Source organism: Buceros rhinoceros, unplaced genomic scaffold (assembly GCF_000710305.1).
Source record: "Buceros rhinoceros silvestris isolate BGI_N320 unplaced genomic scaffold, ASM71030v1 scaffold7051, whole genome shotgun sequence".
Lineage (NCBI taxonomy): Eukaryota > Metazoa > Chordata > Aves > Bucerotiformes > Bucerotidae > Buceros > Buceros rhinoceros.
This window is the reverse complement of record NW_010393608.1, coordinates 53,483-69,738: the sequence shown is the minus strand read 5'-3', so window position 1 is coordinate 69,738 and position 16,256 is coordinate 53,483. Positions and strand designations below refer to the sequence as shown.

The window sequence follows — 16,256 nt, the reverse complement described above, 5'->3', positions numbered from 1 at the left end:
TGGGGGTAGGCGCCCGACTGCGAGTGAGGCGCATCGAGCCCCTAATAAACACTGCGAGCTCCTCGGCTTGAATGAATGAGCAACGCTGGTGCCAGGGGTGTAATAAGAGCACTTCTGGCTGTTGGTTTTGGCAGGGGAGCAGGGGGCGTGCAGCTCGCTCAGCTCCAGCCTTCCAGCTCTGCGCTGGGGGGGCTGTCCCGACTGGTGGAGGGGAAGAAGCGGGGAAAGCTGCTCTTGCGAGCTGCCGCTTCCCCCCCGCGAGCAGCCTGCTGGAATGTGCAGCAGTGCAGGAGCGAGGGATGACACCGCGTGGAGCGCGCTGCCTGCGAGCCCTCGCTGCGTCCCCCCTATTGGTGTGGGCTGTGTGAGGAAAAGGAAGGTGCTTTGCATGCTCCTGTTGTAGTTGTGTGTGCCGGGGCACCGGAGGCAAAGTAAAGGAGCCTGCAGCTGGTTTGGGTACACTTGTGTAGTTTAACCTACATAGCGTAGCTTTTTTTTTTTTTTTGACAGTTATGTCTGAAACCTTCTGTGATGTACCAACAGTTCAGTGCTTTTTCTCCATAAGGGAGAAGTCATAGAGACACCTTTGCTTTTCTTGCCTTAATTACCACCAACATCATCGTCACTATGTGGATAATCCATCACTGCCAGTGTCTTGTGTCAGAGCGTGTAGATGGGCCACTGCATGGTTAGGGACGTTTTTGTTCCCTTTGTAAAAACAAGATAAGGCACGCTTGGGTTAGGCGTTAATCTAGTGCTAAGCGTTACTGGTGTTGGTCTGGTTTAAATCCTGGAAAGCTTTTCCGTTCAGTGGGCCATTAGTTATTTCAGAGGTGCATTGCTTAGGTGAGATTGGGAGTAACAAATTATATATCAGGTATCTTACAATAGATATTGGGTACAATTTATATATCGGCTATGAAATATTCAGAGAGTAGCAAAAAAAAAAAACCCAAACCATAATTGCATCTGACTTGTGGTCTGTGTTCCCTTTCCATGTGAGTCTCCAGTTCAGCCCCTTATCGCTCTCCCCGGGAGTGTATAAAGAGGACCCTGTGCTTCTGTTCTTGCTTGTTCTGCCTCCAGCACCTGGGCCATGAGTGGGAGGTACGTGTCTCCCCGCGCCAGACCTGGGCTACTTGCGTGTTGGGCTGCTGGCCACGGCACTGTGCTAGCCCTGCGTACCAAACCTCCCCGCTGTTTCCCCTTGCGTGTATGTGGGGTTGCTGCTGCCATGGAGCCTCCAGCTGCTGTGCTGCGAACCAAATCATCAACAGCATCGTCACAGCAATAGATTAGAAACCTCAAAAGTCCAGTAAGATGGAGGTGGACGTTTAGGGGAGGTATGTGCCCAACTTGAGTCGTTTTGGGGAAAAACGTAGTCTTGGTGCATGAGCTTTTCTCTTTGAATGCTTGATTTGGAGTGAATGTCATGACACTGCTGCGTAGCTTCGAGAGCTCCTTCTGTCCTGATACCGTTGCAGAGTTTGCATTTTGCTTTTCACAAGCTCTCTGCGCTGCTTGGTTGGGCAGAGCAGAGACAGCACCAGGAGACCTTTGCAGCTCATCACGCATGCTGGGACAGTGGCCAAAGCACACCCGGAGCATGGTCCTGGGGCTGGGCTGGCACCGTGGCAGCGCACGGCTGGGGCTGCTCCAGCAGAACGTGCTGCTCCTCCCTCCTGATGTGAGAGACCTCAACCACATGTGAGTTTTTACGGAGCTGCAGCGTGTGTTCTGCGTGGAGAGTTGGAGGAAACTGCGTCTGGAAAGTGGGTGGTAGGGGAAGGAAGAGGGAAAGAAGGTAGTTAAGGAGTGGAGTATGATGTTTTTCCATTCTCAGACAACAAAGATACTTTTCAGGCTCTTAGTTTAGACTGGGACGGATGAAGCAAGCTGGAAAAAAAAAAAAGGAATTACTTGGAACAGACATGGTATCGCCTCTGACCAGCGGAGCTCTGAGAATCACAGGGTTGGTGCACTGCACGTGCATAAAGCCCTCAAACTGAAAGGGTGTGACAAGAGGTACTTGGAGGGAACCTGAAATATGAAAATAGGGAACTGGGTTGTGCTTTGTGACCTTTCTTAAGTTATACAGAGAACAGACGCAAGTCGTGACGTCTGCTTGGGTTGTTTACCAGTTTGTACACACAGGTTATTCCATTAAAAGCAATTCCTTGTCCGTGAGGTCGCATAAACATCGCTCCAAAGCAATGGGGGTGCTTCTCAACTGCCTTTCCTCTTTGTTTCTCTTGATTAGGGTTTATAGTCACCGTCCATGGTAGGAACTGCCCAAATTTGCGTTTGGACCAAGTAGTTTTGTTCAGAGGACTTTCATGGCTGCAGTCCATCACGGTGCATCGTGTCAAATTGCATTGCTCCTCTCAAACAGCCAGCACCTCCAGTGCGATGGGACGATGAGTTTCACTTTGTAAACACCTTCCTGCCTGGGACATCCCAGCTGAAGCAACAGCATGGATCAGCTCTTCTGTTTAAAGCTGCTAATTCTTGTTAGTCTCTGCCAAATTCTTTTGCTTTTATGGCTGAGATGAACTTTGCCCATCCAGGAACAAGGAAATTTCCCCTTTTGCAGCTGGAGCCATTGCTGACCTTCAGCTGGAGCTTAAGGGCTCTGTCCTACATGGGCAGGAACCTTCCAGGGGAACCTGAACACACCAAGTGCAAAGGCATGACTTGCTCCTGTCAGCACCAACTTACCTGGAGAAGAACATAAATTTTGGTGTATTCGGTTAGAAAATTGTTCAGTTTCACTCTCGGATGTGAGTTTGAAATGTGAGAAAGCTTGATGTAAATGCATCCTCTCACTGTTTTAGTTCTAACTCAGGGTGAACCGGCGCTTTGTGTGAATCCTGCAATGTGTTCCTGACGCTCGTTTAAGTGATGCTTTTGTTACAGACTCACTTGTAATGTCAGTCAGAGATTTGCCCAAAGAATGTGGCTAGCGAATGGCCAGACCTGAACAGCTGATCTGTTCAGGGTCCTTCACCAGCAAATCTCTTTCCTTTGCAAACAGCCTTTGTGCTTTATAGAGAACAAGCCGTGACAGAAATCCACCCTGCCTGTGGGGCTGGAGGTCGGGTCTGCACCCGGTGGGAGTCGTATGGAGGGCTTGGAGCTGCTTCAGCGAGACACCAACAATTCTTCAAGCCAAATAAATGCCGCAGGAGCATTGCTGGCTGAGAGGAGGCAACTCCTCTGAAGAGAAGGACCCCTTAGGGGTCATTACAAGCTGTTGGACTAAAAGCTGTCTGAAGCTGCGCTGAATTGTGTAGCCTCTTGGCTCAGAGGTGATGTTGTATTGACCTAACAGTGTCCTGGGGTGCCTTTGCTGGGCTTGGCAAGAGCATGGGGTGGTCCAGTCTGAACCCGCATAGCCTCTTCCTACCATCCACAAAGCGACCTGCTTATCTTCCTAAACTATAAGGCTCAGATTGAAGTGGGAGAAAAAGCAGTAGGTCAGAGAGCTAGTTCCTAGTGGAAACCAAACCCAGAGAGACCTTCAGGACTTCCAAGGGTTTACAGAAAGGAGCCATCGCAACAGGCAGATGTTTCCCATATGTTGTTCAAGTGAATATACTGAGGCAGGCATGTGCAGCATGGTGAGGTTGGACATGCTGGTATGAGCCTGGGCTTCCAAGGAAATTACGCAGAGACATCTTAAGAAAACGTGTGAGAGAGGGTTTTGCGTGTATCGGTCTGCAGTTGACTCTGGCTGCTTTCTGGTCCTGGAAATGGCACCCCTGACTATCTGTGTTCAAACTGCCTGTCGTGTATTTCGTTCTCTATCCTTTCCGTATGCTGCTTATTTAATTTGAAAGTCTGAATCTCAACAAAGGAGAAATAATATACAGCTTTCATGTGCTCTCTAGCCTGTTTTCTTCTTTTGTTTAAATCAACCAAAAAGAAAAAAATCACCCTTAGTTTGCTCTAGGACTCGACAGTACCATCCAAATCTGATAGCTCATTAAGCAGCCTGCTTGTGATATTGCACTTCAGAACAAAAATCACATTTCATAGGATTTTCTTTTTTCACACCTACATTATTATACTTGCAATGATTCATCTTGTTTAGTTTATTTACTGGGCTTCTTGGGACAGTCTGTATTTTTCTACAGTGGGTTTTATGCCTCCCTGGTTTTGTACTGATGACTCGTAAAAACTGGTGTCTCCAGGTGTGCGCTGCCTTTGCAGGGCTCTCCCCAGCTCTGGGGGAAGTCACCAGCCTCCCCTCTGCTCTGCTCTCAGGGAACGCGATGCTGCTGCGTGTCCTGCCTGCTCTGTACGAGAAGCAACCACAGCCGATCAACCTCCATCTGCGGGAGCTGGCGGCACTGATGGCTCAGCTGGACCATGCCGAGCACCACCACCACCTCCTCAGGCTCCTCCAGATCGTGGCGAGGAAAAAAGAACTGGGGGTAAATTGGTGTTTGGGATGTCTCACTGCTACACGCTGTACCTCCTTTTGGGGGAGTTTTTGTTTCGGGTGCGTTGGCAGGGTCTGTCTGTGCGCTGCTCCTTGAGCAGCGAGGGATCCCGTAGCAGGCGTGACAGTCCTTTCCTGTGCTAATTCCCCAGGAGTTCCTGAATTCCAGTCCAAACCCTCCTTCTAATCGTAAAGAGAACACAACAATGACTCTGCTGGACCAAAAAGGCTGTGTTTAAACCAGAACTGTTTTCAACTTGTTTGGCACCTGCACTGTCAGTGGAGTTTGAATTCCCGTAGCTGTGTTTCTGCTAGAATATATGAACTGTTTTAAATTGCATATTGAGGGGAATTAAAGTGACTTAGGAGCTAATTAGAAGTGAGCTGGGTAAGGCAGGGTATGTCACGCCTGGGAAATCACAGGTCCCTGGCAGCACCCAGGGCATTAGCACAAGGCACAGAACTACCTGCTTTGTGATTCATGAAACGGGTAAGATCTTTGGAAAAGAAGAATGCCCAGCGGTGAGTCCTTCTGCAGGCAGCCGAGGGAACTCTGTGTAATGCCCAGTCCCAGGTGAGGGGGTGGGAGGGGGCGGTAGTGCACCGCTGGCTATCGGGGGGCTCCATGCTGGAGCCAGCCCCTCTGAGGGGTTTTGTTATCCTCTGTTACTGCTTACAGTTCACTCAGCCACCCCCCTGCACTGTTGGGCCGGAGCAATAGGCATTGACAGGCTAAATCTGAAAATCCTCCACGGAATAATAGAGGAGCGGATCACTGTACAGCCCGGTTCGGCGCCGAGCTGTCTCTCACGCAGATGTTTCCCTCGATCTGTGTGTTTATGTGAGAGCACTCGGTAGGTGGTTGGGTACTCTGCATCCTGCTGGGAAGCTGGCTTTGAGGGCTCCACCTCGGCCTCACCAAAACGGTGCTGTTACAGAACTGACAACTTCCCTGCAGCATTTTCGTGTGCAGTGAGGATCTTGCCTCTTGGTTTTTACGCTGCTCTAGCTTTTAACTTTGTTGCGTTATTTAGTTTCCAGGGGAATCCAAGAATTTCTCCTAGTACTTTAATGTAGTGTCTCACCGGGGAAGGCTCAATCTTACCTTGTTTTCATCAATAAAGCAAAGGACTGGCCCAGAGCAAGGGAGATATTTGGTGAGGGTTTTTTTTTTTTTTTTTTTGGTCTCTTTTAACAACTGTGCATTTCCTTCCTTACATATGCATAACTGCAATATTTCAAGGCTACAGCTTACCCTTATTCCATATGTTGAGCTGAACTTTGACTGACCTCAGCAATAGCTCCATGCAAAGGGCAGCAAGGGTGGAGAACTGTTTTACTAAATCACAGTCTGGTGGTTTATTTCCAGCTTTCTGACTTACAGCACCTCTTTTGGTTCTGTGTTCACAACCAAAAAACAGATTCACCATTTGTTTCTGTCTGGTTTTTAATAGGTGCTGAAGGAGTGTATTCCGTTCCTCTTTGCACACTTGCGAGACCCCAACCATAGCGACATTATTCTAAACATCCTTGTAGAAATATCCAGCTACGAACCAGCAGCCTTAGTCTCTTTCCTTCCCACACTGAAAGAAATTGGTGAGAGTTTCCCAAGTTTGATTGGGCAAACAGCAAAGATCTTTGGAGCTGTTGGACGTATTGATGAGGTAAGTTTAAAACCAGCAGCAGCTAGTTGAGTTGTTTGGATAGTTTTTTGGTTTTTTTCTATTCTAAATCTTGTATGAAGTAACATATCTAAGTATTCTGTTCTTCACGAGTAACCAGGCTGCTCTACCAGAACATGTTCCTGGTCGTAAGATGGTCACGATAAAATCACGATAGGTCTAGACTAATACCACTAGTATGGCCAGGAGAGCAAGTCCCAGAAAAATCCGATGCGGCGTAGTAGTGATTGAGTCTGTGCTTTGATCTACCCAAGGAACAGCCACGTAGCGAAGGGTCTCTGCAGAAATGGGGTTCAGCTTAGTGGGAAAGAAAAGCTTTCTAGAAGAGATTAATGAGCATAAAGATAAATATTTAAATTCTCATAGCTGTAATAATAAATATAAAAACTATTACTTACTGTGTATCTGGTCTGTGTACATATAAATTTATAGGAATTGTCTTTTTATGGAACGTCTAGAACTCCCCTTTGGTAACAGCCCGCACTGTCGTTATCCCAGGGGCTTGGCTGAGCAAGGTTGCGCTGTACCTACATGGGAAACGAAAGGCAGACAACCAGAAAAGCCTATTTTGCCCCCCCTTAGTATGATACCATATCTGAGATGCAGATAGCCTTCAGGAACGCTGTTGTCATGCGGAGAAGCAAGAGCTTCCTCGGGCAGTGTAATCCCCATCCTTTGGCTTCATAGCCATAGTTAATTGGATACTTCAGACAAATGTCTTTATAACACAAACACTCCATGGTGATGCTGGGCTCTTGGTCTGGGATCTAACCCAATGGGAATATTCTGCCTGAAAAGGATTTGGCTGTACCTACATGGGAAACGAAAGGCAGACAACCAGAAAAGCCTATTTTGCCCCCCCTTAGTATGATACCATATCTGAGATGCAGATAGCCTTCAGGAACGCTGTTGTCATGCGGAGAAGCAAGAGCTTCCTCGGGCAGTGTAATCCCCATCCTTTGGCTTCATAGCCATAGTTAATTGGATACTTCAGACAAATGTCTTTATAACACAAACACTCCATGGTGATGCTGGGCTCTTGGTCTGGGATCTAACCCAATGGGAATATTCTGCCTGAAAAGGATTTGCACTGACAAACTCCTAAAAAATGGGAGTTTCATGGCAGTGGAGTGAACGTGCTCTGAGGTTTTTGCTGTACTCGGAACTGTGTGATCCAGCTGTGGGAGTGATGTTCACCCATCCCAGGTGCTGAGGGCACTCACATGCCGTGTGGGCAGAAGCCCTTGGGCAGGTCTCAGGTTCCAGAGCCCTCTGCCCTCCCCAGAATACCAGCTCTGATGCCTGGGGCTCCCTGCATCCCCAGCAGTGAGGGGTGCTGCTCATGAAGAGCTGACGTTAGACCCCTGTCCCACTGGGACTGGGAAATGCCTTAGACCCTGACGAGACCCCTTTTACATACCCAGCTCCTTAAAAAAAAAAAAAAAACAAAAAAAGAAAAATCCAGTCTGGAGGAGATTACTACCCCAAGGTGGGTGTCCTGAGGACACCAAACTGCTTAAACCTGCATATGACACATCATGATTTTTAATGAGATTTTATTTTCAGCTTATTTGTTTTTATTTCAGCTTATGTGTCTTTCACCACTTTTAATAGACATTTTCCTTCCACCTCAAATCACGGCTCTGTAAAGGCAAAAATAATGTTCTGCTGACCTCGGAGTTTCTGGTACATAATTCACTTTTTGATGGCTGTGCCACAGCTCCGTTACAGGGCAGAGCACGAGCGGTGTGTGAGAATCTCACCGCTTGCCGAAGTGTGGCACCGATGCCAGCCGTGCAGTAACCTGCAGCAGTTATTTCAGCAAACTGCCGAGTCCCGCAGTTCCCGGGTCCTGTCAGTGGTCCTTGAGGAGAGCCTTGCTCTGGGGCTGCTGGAGTTTGTGGAAAGGGTGGAGATTTCACTGTAGCTTTTGCCTTTCTGGCTCGGACTCTTTGGTTGTCCTTACTTTGACTCCGCTGGAGGCCTCTTTGGAGGGAGGAATGGAGAAAAGATGTCACTTTGCTGTGCAGGGGAAAACCCTCCACAGATCCATCTTCCGCCTGTAAGATGACAGTTCTTCTCTTTCCTTCTCTTTCGGTGCGCTTTCATCAGCGGTCAGTGGAGAATCTCCAGAGAGGCTTTTGTCTCCGGAAAAAATAGTTTCTTTTGGCCTCTAACCAAAGATAGTGCCTTAAACCTCAGAGTGGGTGTTGCCGGGGCTGGGCTCTGTGCCCCGTACCGCAGCTCGCCAGTGGCTGGGCCAACGGCTCTGCTGGGTGACAAGGGAGCAGCGATGCAGCTTGAAGCACATCGCTGACCCCGGTGCAGGCAGAGCCGTGGCAGGGCGCGTTACGCCCTGGTGCATCTTGCTGGAGGTAAAACAAAATGCAGGCAAGCTTAAATGGAAATCTTCCTTTACAGAACCCTGTAACAACTCAGATAATTTGGACTCTTTGAGCCAGTTGCATTTATTTAAATGGCTATTGTGGAGTGGGGAGTTTGGTGGGAGACACTGCGTGGGGCAGGAGCAGGGCATCGGGGCAGCCCCTCCACGCTCCGGTTCAACGGCATGGAGGGCTGTGGTGTGCGTCCGCTTCAAGGGCTGCAGTAAGGCCAGTCCTCTCTCCTGTGGCTCTTAGGTTTGGGTGCATATTGGCTGGGCAACAGCTGCCTGATCGCTGCGGGTACAGCACGGGGAGACACTACACTTGCTGTTTCTGCTGATCTTGAGCTTTATGGTAGCTTAAAATGCAATTTATCATGTAAGAATCAAAACCAGACTGATTTGGCTTTGTAATCTTATTTCTGGGTGGGGAGAAGCCCAAATCGCTTCACTAGCCTGTGAGCCAAATGCCATTTATTGTTCTCTCTGTTTTTTCTTACATCACCCCAGAAGAACCCACCGCTGCTCACCTGCAGCTGCCCACGGTTAGTTCTGTGGCTGGTACTTAAGAGCTAGCATCTCCCCAAAGCTTTGCAGCCTGTCACTGGCTACTCCTGAAAGGAACACAGCTGGGCTCACGATTCAGGGGGTTATTTCAGATTCTGTGTTTTAGCATGTTGAACCAGCCAGTGTCCCAGGGGGCCCTTTTCTGCTGCGTTCTGCTACTTAGAAGGGACTGAATTTATTTTGCTGTTTGTTGTTGTGTTTTATACCAATTCCAAGAATAAGGAGGAACCCCTGGACCTGTTGGAGTTCATACGTTATTGGAAATTATAGACCACAGCAAGGTTTACAAAGAAATGATTTGCAGAACACTTCCTCCTAATATTTTTTTAATCCGTTGGTTTGTGCGGATACGTGTGGCTACAAGCGTTACCCACGGTGGCCCAGAGAGGTGGTGGCTGCCCCATCCTTAGTGCAAAACTTATGCTGGAGTTGCTGGGGGGTGGGGCAGTGCGTAGGCAGATCTGGGGGAAACTTCCCATTTTTCCCCTGTTGAACACTTTTGTTTCATGGGGCTTTTGCCTCGTGGGACATGACCTGCTGCCCCACATCACCTGAGGTTTTCCCAGGGCAAGTTCCCTCTTCTTTCACAGACATTATAACTGATGGTCTTCCTCTCACCTTCTACTTGTGAGGTTTGTCACTTCGCCCTAAGGACTTTCGATGTTATTTCAGGGAATGTGAGTGCATTGCGGCCTACAGCTGTGTTGGGTGGCTGCTTTGGCAGGACATTCACTGGCCCACAGTTGCCAGAGGTTGCATCAGACCAGACATGGTGACCGAAGCTGTGGCTCTTGTGTGTGGAGTAAGACAGTGGATCTCTCACAGTTCTCCTTTTCCCTTGTAAAGGTTCTGTTCACTTTACTCCAGTGGTTCCTGGTGCAGATTTTACCCCCAGCCTGTTGTGAGCCAGGAGATGGGTCGTGTCTGTGGATGTTCCCATACAGATCAGCCCTTTTGAAAGAAAAAATGCCACGGATGTCTCTGGTCACTCACAGCAGCGCAGATGATCAGCCTGCAATAAAATAAGCAGAAACACATCTGGCATCATGAAAGATCTTGAAGCGTGTGTCAGCGAGCGCACCCACAAGAAAGGATTAAAACAATAACTGGTCTAAAAGCATCACTGCGAAGGTATGAGCGTTACTGCAGCCAGTGACTTTATTTAGGTCAGGAAGGGTGCGAGCAGCAGGGCAGTGCAGCAGTGCAGACACAGGCACTGCTGACGGGCTCCTCTCGCAGCCCACCATGGCAATGCCGCCCTGAAAGCCTCGGTTGTCGCTTCTCCCCCTCTTCCTTTTCCTGTAACGGAGCCGCGTTACGGACATGCTGCTAGTTCTTACTTGGAGTCGTGAGTCGGCGCCATCATCCCCCTCCCGGCCAAGCCAAACAAGCGGGAAAGGAAACAACGGAGGTAGTGTTGGAATTTTATTTATTGATGTTTTATTTCACTGGGAGGTTTACTTGGGGAAGAGAGGTGGCAAGGGTGGAGACTTGGCCCTTCAGGGTATGGAGAGCAGAAAATCCTTTCTGCTGGCTTCTAGAAGCAGCCTCTTGTGCTTTCCCTGAGCTGCCCTCTCTACCGTGGCTGTTCAGACAGACCCCTGGAGAGATGAGAGCTGGGGCTGAAAAGAGATCCCTTTATTTTAGAGGCTGCCCCCTTGTTCAGATACGCCGCTTCTGCTGATGTCAGCAGCTGTCTCGAGGGTGAGGTTGAAATCAGAACTTGTCCCTTTACCATAAATTTGTGCGAAGCAAAACACCACCTTGGGGCGTAGGTCAATTGAACATTTTCATCACTTTTTCTTCCCAATAACTGTATGTTTTGAACCAACTGGAGATCGGAGTAACTTCTGCCAGCCTTGTGATCCCTCTTTGTAGTCTCCTGAGCCTGATTTTAAGATAAAGCAGATTCCTTTGCTGCACCTCAGTGCTGGTATTTCAGATCTTCACCTCCTGGCAGATGTAATGCCGTAAAATGCGAGGGATGCTTATGAAAAAATACACAAATACATAAAATAAGCATTGCTAGAATAACAACAGGTTGTGTACATCCCAAGAGGCTTTCTGAAAATTTTTGGATAAAAATTGTGGCAGGGCTAATGACTGCTTTCATGTCGAGCTCTGCTGCTGTAATTTTGTTTTGTATAACAGTTACGTATTATATTACTCAGAGTTTATTGTTCTTTTACCTCACTCCAGGCAAGTAGCAGCATCTCAGCATGGCTGGAGATGCTCCAGCTGGATCAAAGCAACATGAAAATGGTCAAAATTTCTCTTCCAGTTATGTCTGCTGCAGAGTTTGTTTAGGAAACAAAAATGTGTTTTAAATGTTAATTGAGCCTGTGTTTATCTCTTGGAGGGAGGATCGTCTTCCAAATAAACTAGTAAATATGTACCAAAAAATCACCCTCTTTCAAGCCATTGGGAAAAAAGCTGCTTGCGTCGCTCCAGCCCATGCGAGGTGCAGTGGCGGTTCTTCCCTACAGGGCTGAAGGGAAGCAATTTGTCTGAGACGCTTCTCTCATTTGTCTCTGTCATGGCACGGTGTAGCAGATCCTCTTCTGTTTGAAATCAGTTGACTTTTCCTTCAAAAATGTCTGGCTTGTGATGCTCAGGCCGCGTTCTGCCCAAGTCCCCCATGTATTTTTATGGCCCAGCCATATTTGGAATCAAACTTGCAGCAATTTTTTCTCTCCCGTTACAAGGTCCCAGAAGAGAAGAGGCAATAACACCGTCACCCCACGGTGTTTGGAGGATGTGTGTGGCTCACGACTTTTCTGCTAACCCTTGGGAAGAAGAGAACTTTTTATTTTTGCCTTATTTTTGTGTTTCAGAGCAGCAAAATACCTCCCAGTTTCTGTGACAATCTGCCGGGTACCACGTGGATGTCGCTGAGTGGAGCCATACCCAGTTACCCCAGTTAACTGCTGCTTTCTGTGCTGCTTTTCCCACTTGGGTATTGTTAGGAGTGTGGAACCTGATCTGCTGAGGACAATTATCAGAGAACAGGGGAACCCTACTGGGATTCTTCACCTTTGGGGTGTCTCTCTTAGTGTGTGCATTTGTACACGTGTCTACAGAAAGGGTTGGAGCTGGAATTGTGTGACTTTGGCAAGCAGGGATGATAAAATACCTTTGCTAGAAAATATTTGCGTGGGTAATATCATAACCTGAAGCAGCCCCTTTAATCCCAAGTTGTGGGGGATGTGTACTCACTGGTAAATTGGCGAGATCACATTCCCATGAAAAACTGGCCAGCGAAACTGGCTAGAGGGTTCTGTCAGAGCTCAGCATGCTGGCAGGGGTTGATACAGCTGCCAGACAACACCTTCCTGGAGGGATCCCAACGCACAGTCTCATGTTAAACTTCTCTTTGTCGTGGTGTTAGTCACAGGTCTGCTCTGAGCGCTGCTCCTGAAGGAACTGCTGCAAAAGGAGAGAACCCCTGTGGCTGACAAAGTTCTCTAACACCTCGCCATTAGCGAGAAGAGATGCTGATAGTCCTCTCACTCCGCTGCTGGAGGAGCCTGGCTCCATCTGGGAGCACCGGTGATGACAGGCTTTTAGGTGACACTGCTAAATACAGCAAATCAGCGACACCCAACAGGTCCAGAAAGGAAGTTGTGATTGGGAAACGTTTTAGGGTCTGAAAAATAGAGCTTCACTCCTGGCAAAGTGTTTGTAACAGCTAACGGCATACATAGAATTCCCTGCGATCACCTGGTGGCCCTGGGCTATTTGCAGTTACGGAGAGCTACGTGGACAGAACAATCATCTGGACATTAGCCCATTAACGCAGTGAGGATGTAACGACGACACAAACCCACAGTCAGCAGTGGGCAGTCCGGGGTGCAGGGTCTCTTAGGCTGAGGTCTGCTGGCAAGTTAAGATGTTGGTGTCCATGCTAACGCCTCCGTGAGCTCAGTGTGCAACAGGTCAGGTACAGACACAAGGAAAAAGACCCTGGGGAGAAGACCCTGTGAACTGGAGCAGCGTGGATGCTTGGCCCTGTACGAGAGAGTATGTCTGCCACAAACAGCACAGAATAAAGGAGAAAAAAATACCAAAAAAACCCAGAGGCACAGAAGCTGGGTCCAGGGAGGTGGAGGAGCTTGGCTATAGGCTCATAGGGCTTCTGGAAGATGGAAGGGGAGCCAGGGCTGCTGCTGGGGCTCTGATCACTCTGATGAGCCCCAGGCTCACCTACCTCCCTAGAGCAGAGCAGGGCTCTTCAAAGAGCCTTTAGGGACTCTGACTCTAGGTTTGAGGAAGAGACAAGGTTTACTGGGTGAACTGGGCTGGGCTGGGTGAGGTAACACCAGGAGGAGTAAATGTAATGTCAGCAGTACACAAAAATAAACCCTCCGCTTGATGCCGTTGCCTTTTTAGTTGCCGTGGGGTAACCACTGCTCCCCAGTGACCGTGATCTGGTGAGCAGCATCCACACAGTCCTCCCTTGCACAAGAAAAATCATTAATTTGTTTAAATTGTTTTTATCTCCTCATGTTGTCTAGGAACAAGCCAGAATATGCCTGACGTACTTGGTGAACCAACTGGCCAACATGGAGCACTCATTTCACCACATCCTTCTGCTGGAAATTAAGTCTCTCACTGACACCTTCTCGAGCATCCTGGGCAGCCAGAGCAGAGATATCTACCGCATGAGCAACAGCTTCACTGCCATAGCCAAGCTCCTCGTCCGGCAGCTGGAGAATGACAACGCGTCCGGAGCCAGGTAAAGGGGGTGTTTGTACGGTAAAGCCACGACTGTCTCTGTGGCTGTGCGAGGCTGGACAAATTTCTGTTAAATTTCTCCAAGTTGTGATACAGGGAAGTGCACAAAACAGTCGACAGACACCTGATGGGTAACGCCCCTTCTTGAAGTGCATCAAGGTACACATCTCCGATGCAAGTATAAGGATCAGCGACAATGAAGCAGAAATCTGTAGTCAAAGGGTGGTTGTAGGAGCCGTAGGCGCTCTGCTGTCACCGGCGTCGTGCCACCAGGCACAACAATCTCTCAATCACACACCAGAAATTGCATCATTTGGCACTGAAGAAAAGAAGACGCTGTTCAAGTTTTAGCACTTGAACAGGAAGAAAGGCATGTCTCAGATAAGCAGACTGAGGCAATCTAAAAAGCTTCGGTTAAAAATACCTCGGTGAAGTCAGGCTGCACAGTTACTGCTGAGTTTACTCTGGAAGATAACCACCGGAGCTGCTGGGAGCAACTGGCGTAGCTGCCTGATAAAGGACTGCTAGCAAAGTCTGAAAAAAACCTTCTCAAGCTTGTGCAGAAGGATGTTGTGCTCCCTCAGCCTCTTTCAAATGCGTATCCTGAGGTTAGAGCACAGGGAGCTGCTGCAGTCGTCACCACCAGAATCCGCGTGTGTGATTGGAATATACGGTGGTAGTTGCTTTTGATTAGGGAGAGGCTTATAATTAGCATTGTGTAGACTGGAATGGGTCAAGAGGGCACAAAGGAGTAGTAATTCGTGGGAGAAAAAAAAAGTAACACAGATGTTAGAAAACTCATAACCATGAAGGATGGCCTTGGAGACAGGCTGGTGGAGCTGGAGCCAAAACACTGAGGTCATTTGAGAGACGATTAATTGGTATCCTGGAGAGAGTTAAACATGAAAGAGGAGAGGAGCCCTGACACAGCCCCGCGTTTTACAATAAAGCTGTGAGAAATGGCCAGGCTTCACCTGGTGGCGCAAACCCCAGCTGAAACAGAGCCCTCGGCACTCGTTTTAGCAAAGGGTTCACTGAAGATCGTGAAAAAGCCGAGGTGGAGGTAACAAAGCGAGCACAAAATGACATCCACATTTTCTGAACCAGTCAAGTTCAGCTGTGAGGAGGAGTGTGCTGGATGTTCCTTAGTGAAGGGACCCAAGAAGGTCATGGTGGGGGGGAACTGTGGTGAAGCAGGAGGGGCAGAGGCTGCAGCACGGCAGAGGAATTTTTCACGCAGCCCTCGGAGTCCCGCCATTCGTGGCAGACAGATCATTTGCTAAAACTCTGTGATATTTCTATTCCTTGTTATCTTCTGTGCTTTCATTTCTCTCTAGAGCTGGTAAAAGCAGTGGGAAGGCAGAAGGGGTTTTCATTAGCGTTGTTGCCGGCTTTCCCCACTTCTTTCTAGAATTCCCCTTTGTGAAGAACTTGCTTTGCTGAGGAGGAGAAGCCACTTCTTCCACCTGAGTGTGGTTCCAGCTGCAAAATACAGTCTGGGTGGAGAGTCTGGTGGAGGAGAAGGGAGGAAATTATAATATCTTTCAGTGGATTTTTCAGCAAACATTCTTGTTTTCCTTCAGGAAAGCAAGCTGTATTGATCATACTGAGCGTGGAAGGCAAGGGCTGTGGCTGGTGCATGCTCGGTTGTTTGAACACAGCTGGGCGTGGAAGTGGGTGGAAATGTACCCGCGATCTGCGGAGTCTGGGGGCTGCGATGGGCTCAGGGGCTGGGCTCTGGAGCGGGGAGAGCATGAAGAGGCACCAGGCACCCACCTTATCCCAGGGCTGCAGTGGAGCTTCTCGGGGTTTGCTCTGGGGCAGTGAAGGGCAGAGTTTGGCCGTATGTCTGCAGTGGAGAGCGCTTAAACCAAACAGTCCTCCAGGTGATTTGGTTTGCTGTTACCAGTTTTTAACGTCTCTGGGGATGAATTGCTGCTTTCCTAAGCCAGGGTGGTGCCAGGGATGCAGCCCGCTCCCTATGAGGTGGCTGTGAGCGTAGCCAGGAGCGAGGGGCAGGAAAACCTGCTCCTGAGGCTGCTCTGGGTAAGGAAGGGTGTCCCAGGATGTGGCTGCTGCAGTGGGATCTGGACCCTTTCAAACAAACCTTCCTGAAACCATTTCTTATTTTCCATCTGCTGCTTCGTGGAGTTTATTTTATTTTATTCTCCCCCACCCTCTGTGACCCAACTGGCACCTTCTCGCAATCTCTACGTGGCTGTGAGAGATCCCAGTGAAACACCGACTTTTTTTCACCAATTATTTGGCTTTACATTTCAGGCCTGTACGAGCAAAGTATCAGCTCAGTCAGACAAGAGCAAGTGTGGCACAGTCAGTAAGGCTGAAGTGAGAGTTCTCTGCCGATTCCAGCGGAGTTTGTTCTGATTTGTACTGGTGTACAAGGGACTGGTACAGCCGTCGCCTGGGAATACCCTCCCAGCTCCAG

The 16,256-nt window shown here is 48.8% G+C and overlaps 1 protein-coding gene across 2 annotated transcripts in view; it reads left to right on the top strand.

Moving 5' to 3' along the window:
- The window catches only part of VEPH1 (ventricular zone expressed PH domain-containing 1), a 65,037-nt gene that overhangs the window by 15,004 nt on the left and 33,777 nt on the right, over nucleotides 1-16,256 (top strand). For both annotated transcript variants that reach the window (XM_010144909.1, XM_010144908.1), the window contains exons 4-6: nucleotides 4,267-4,436; nucleotides 5,899-6,108; nucleotides 13,591-13,811. In XM_010144909.1, the coding sequence (XP_010143211.1) occupies nucleotides 4,267-4,436; nucleotides 5,899-6,108; nucleotides 13,591-13,811 (601 nt within the window). The remainder of the gene's footprint in view (nucleotides 1-4,266; nucleotides 4,437-5,898; nucleotides 6,109-13,590; nucleotides 13,812-16,256) is intronic.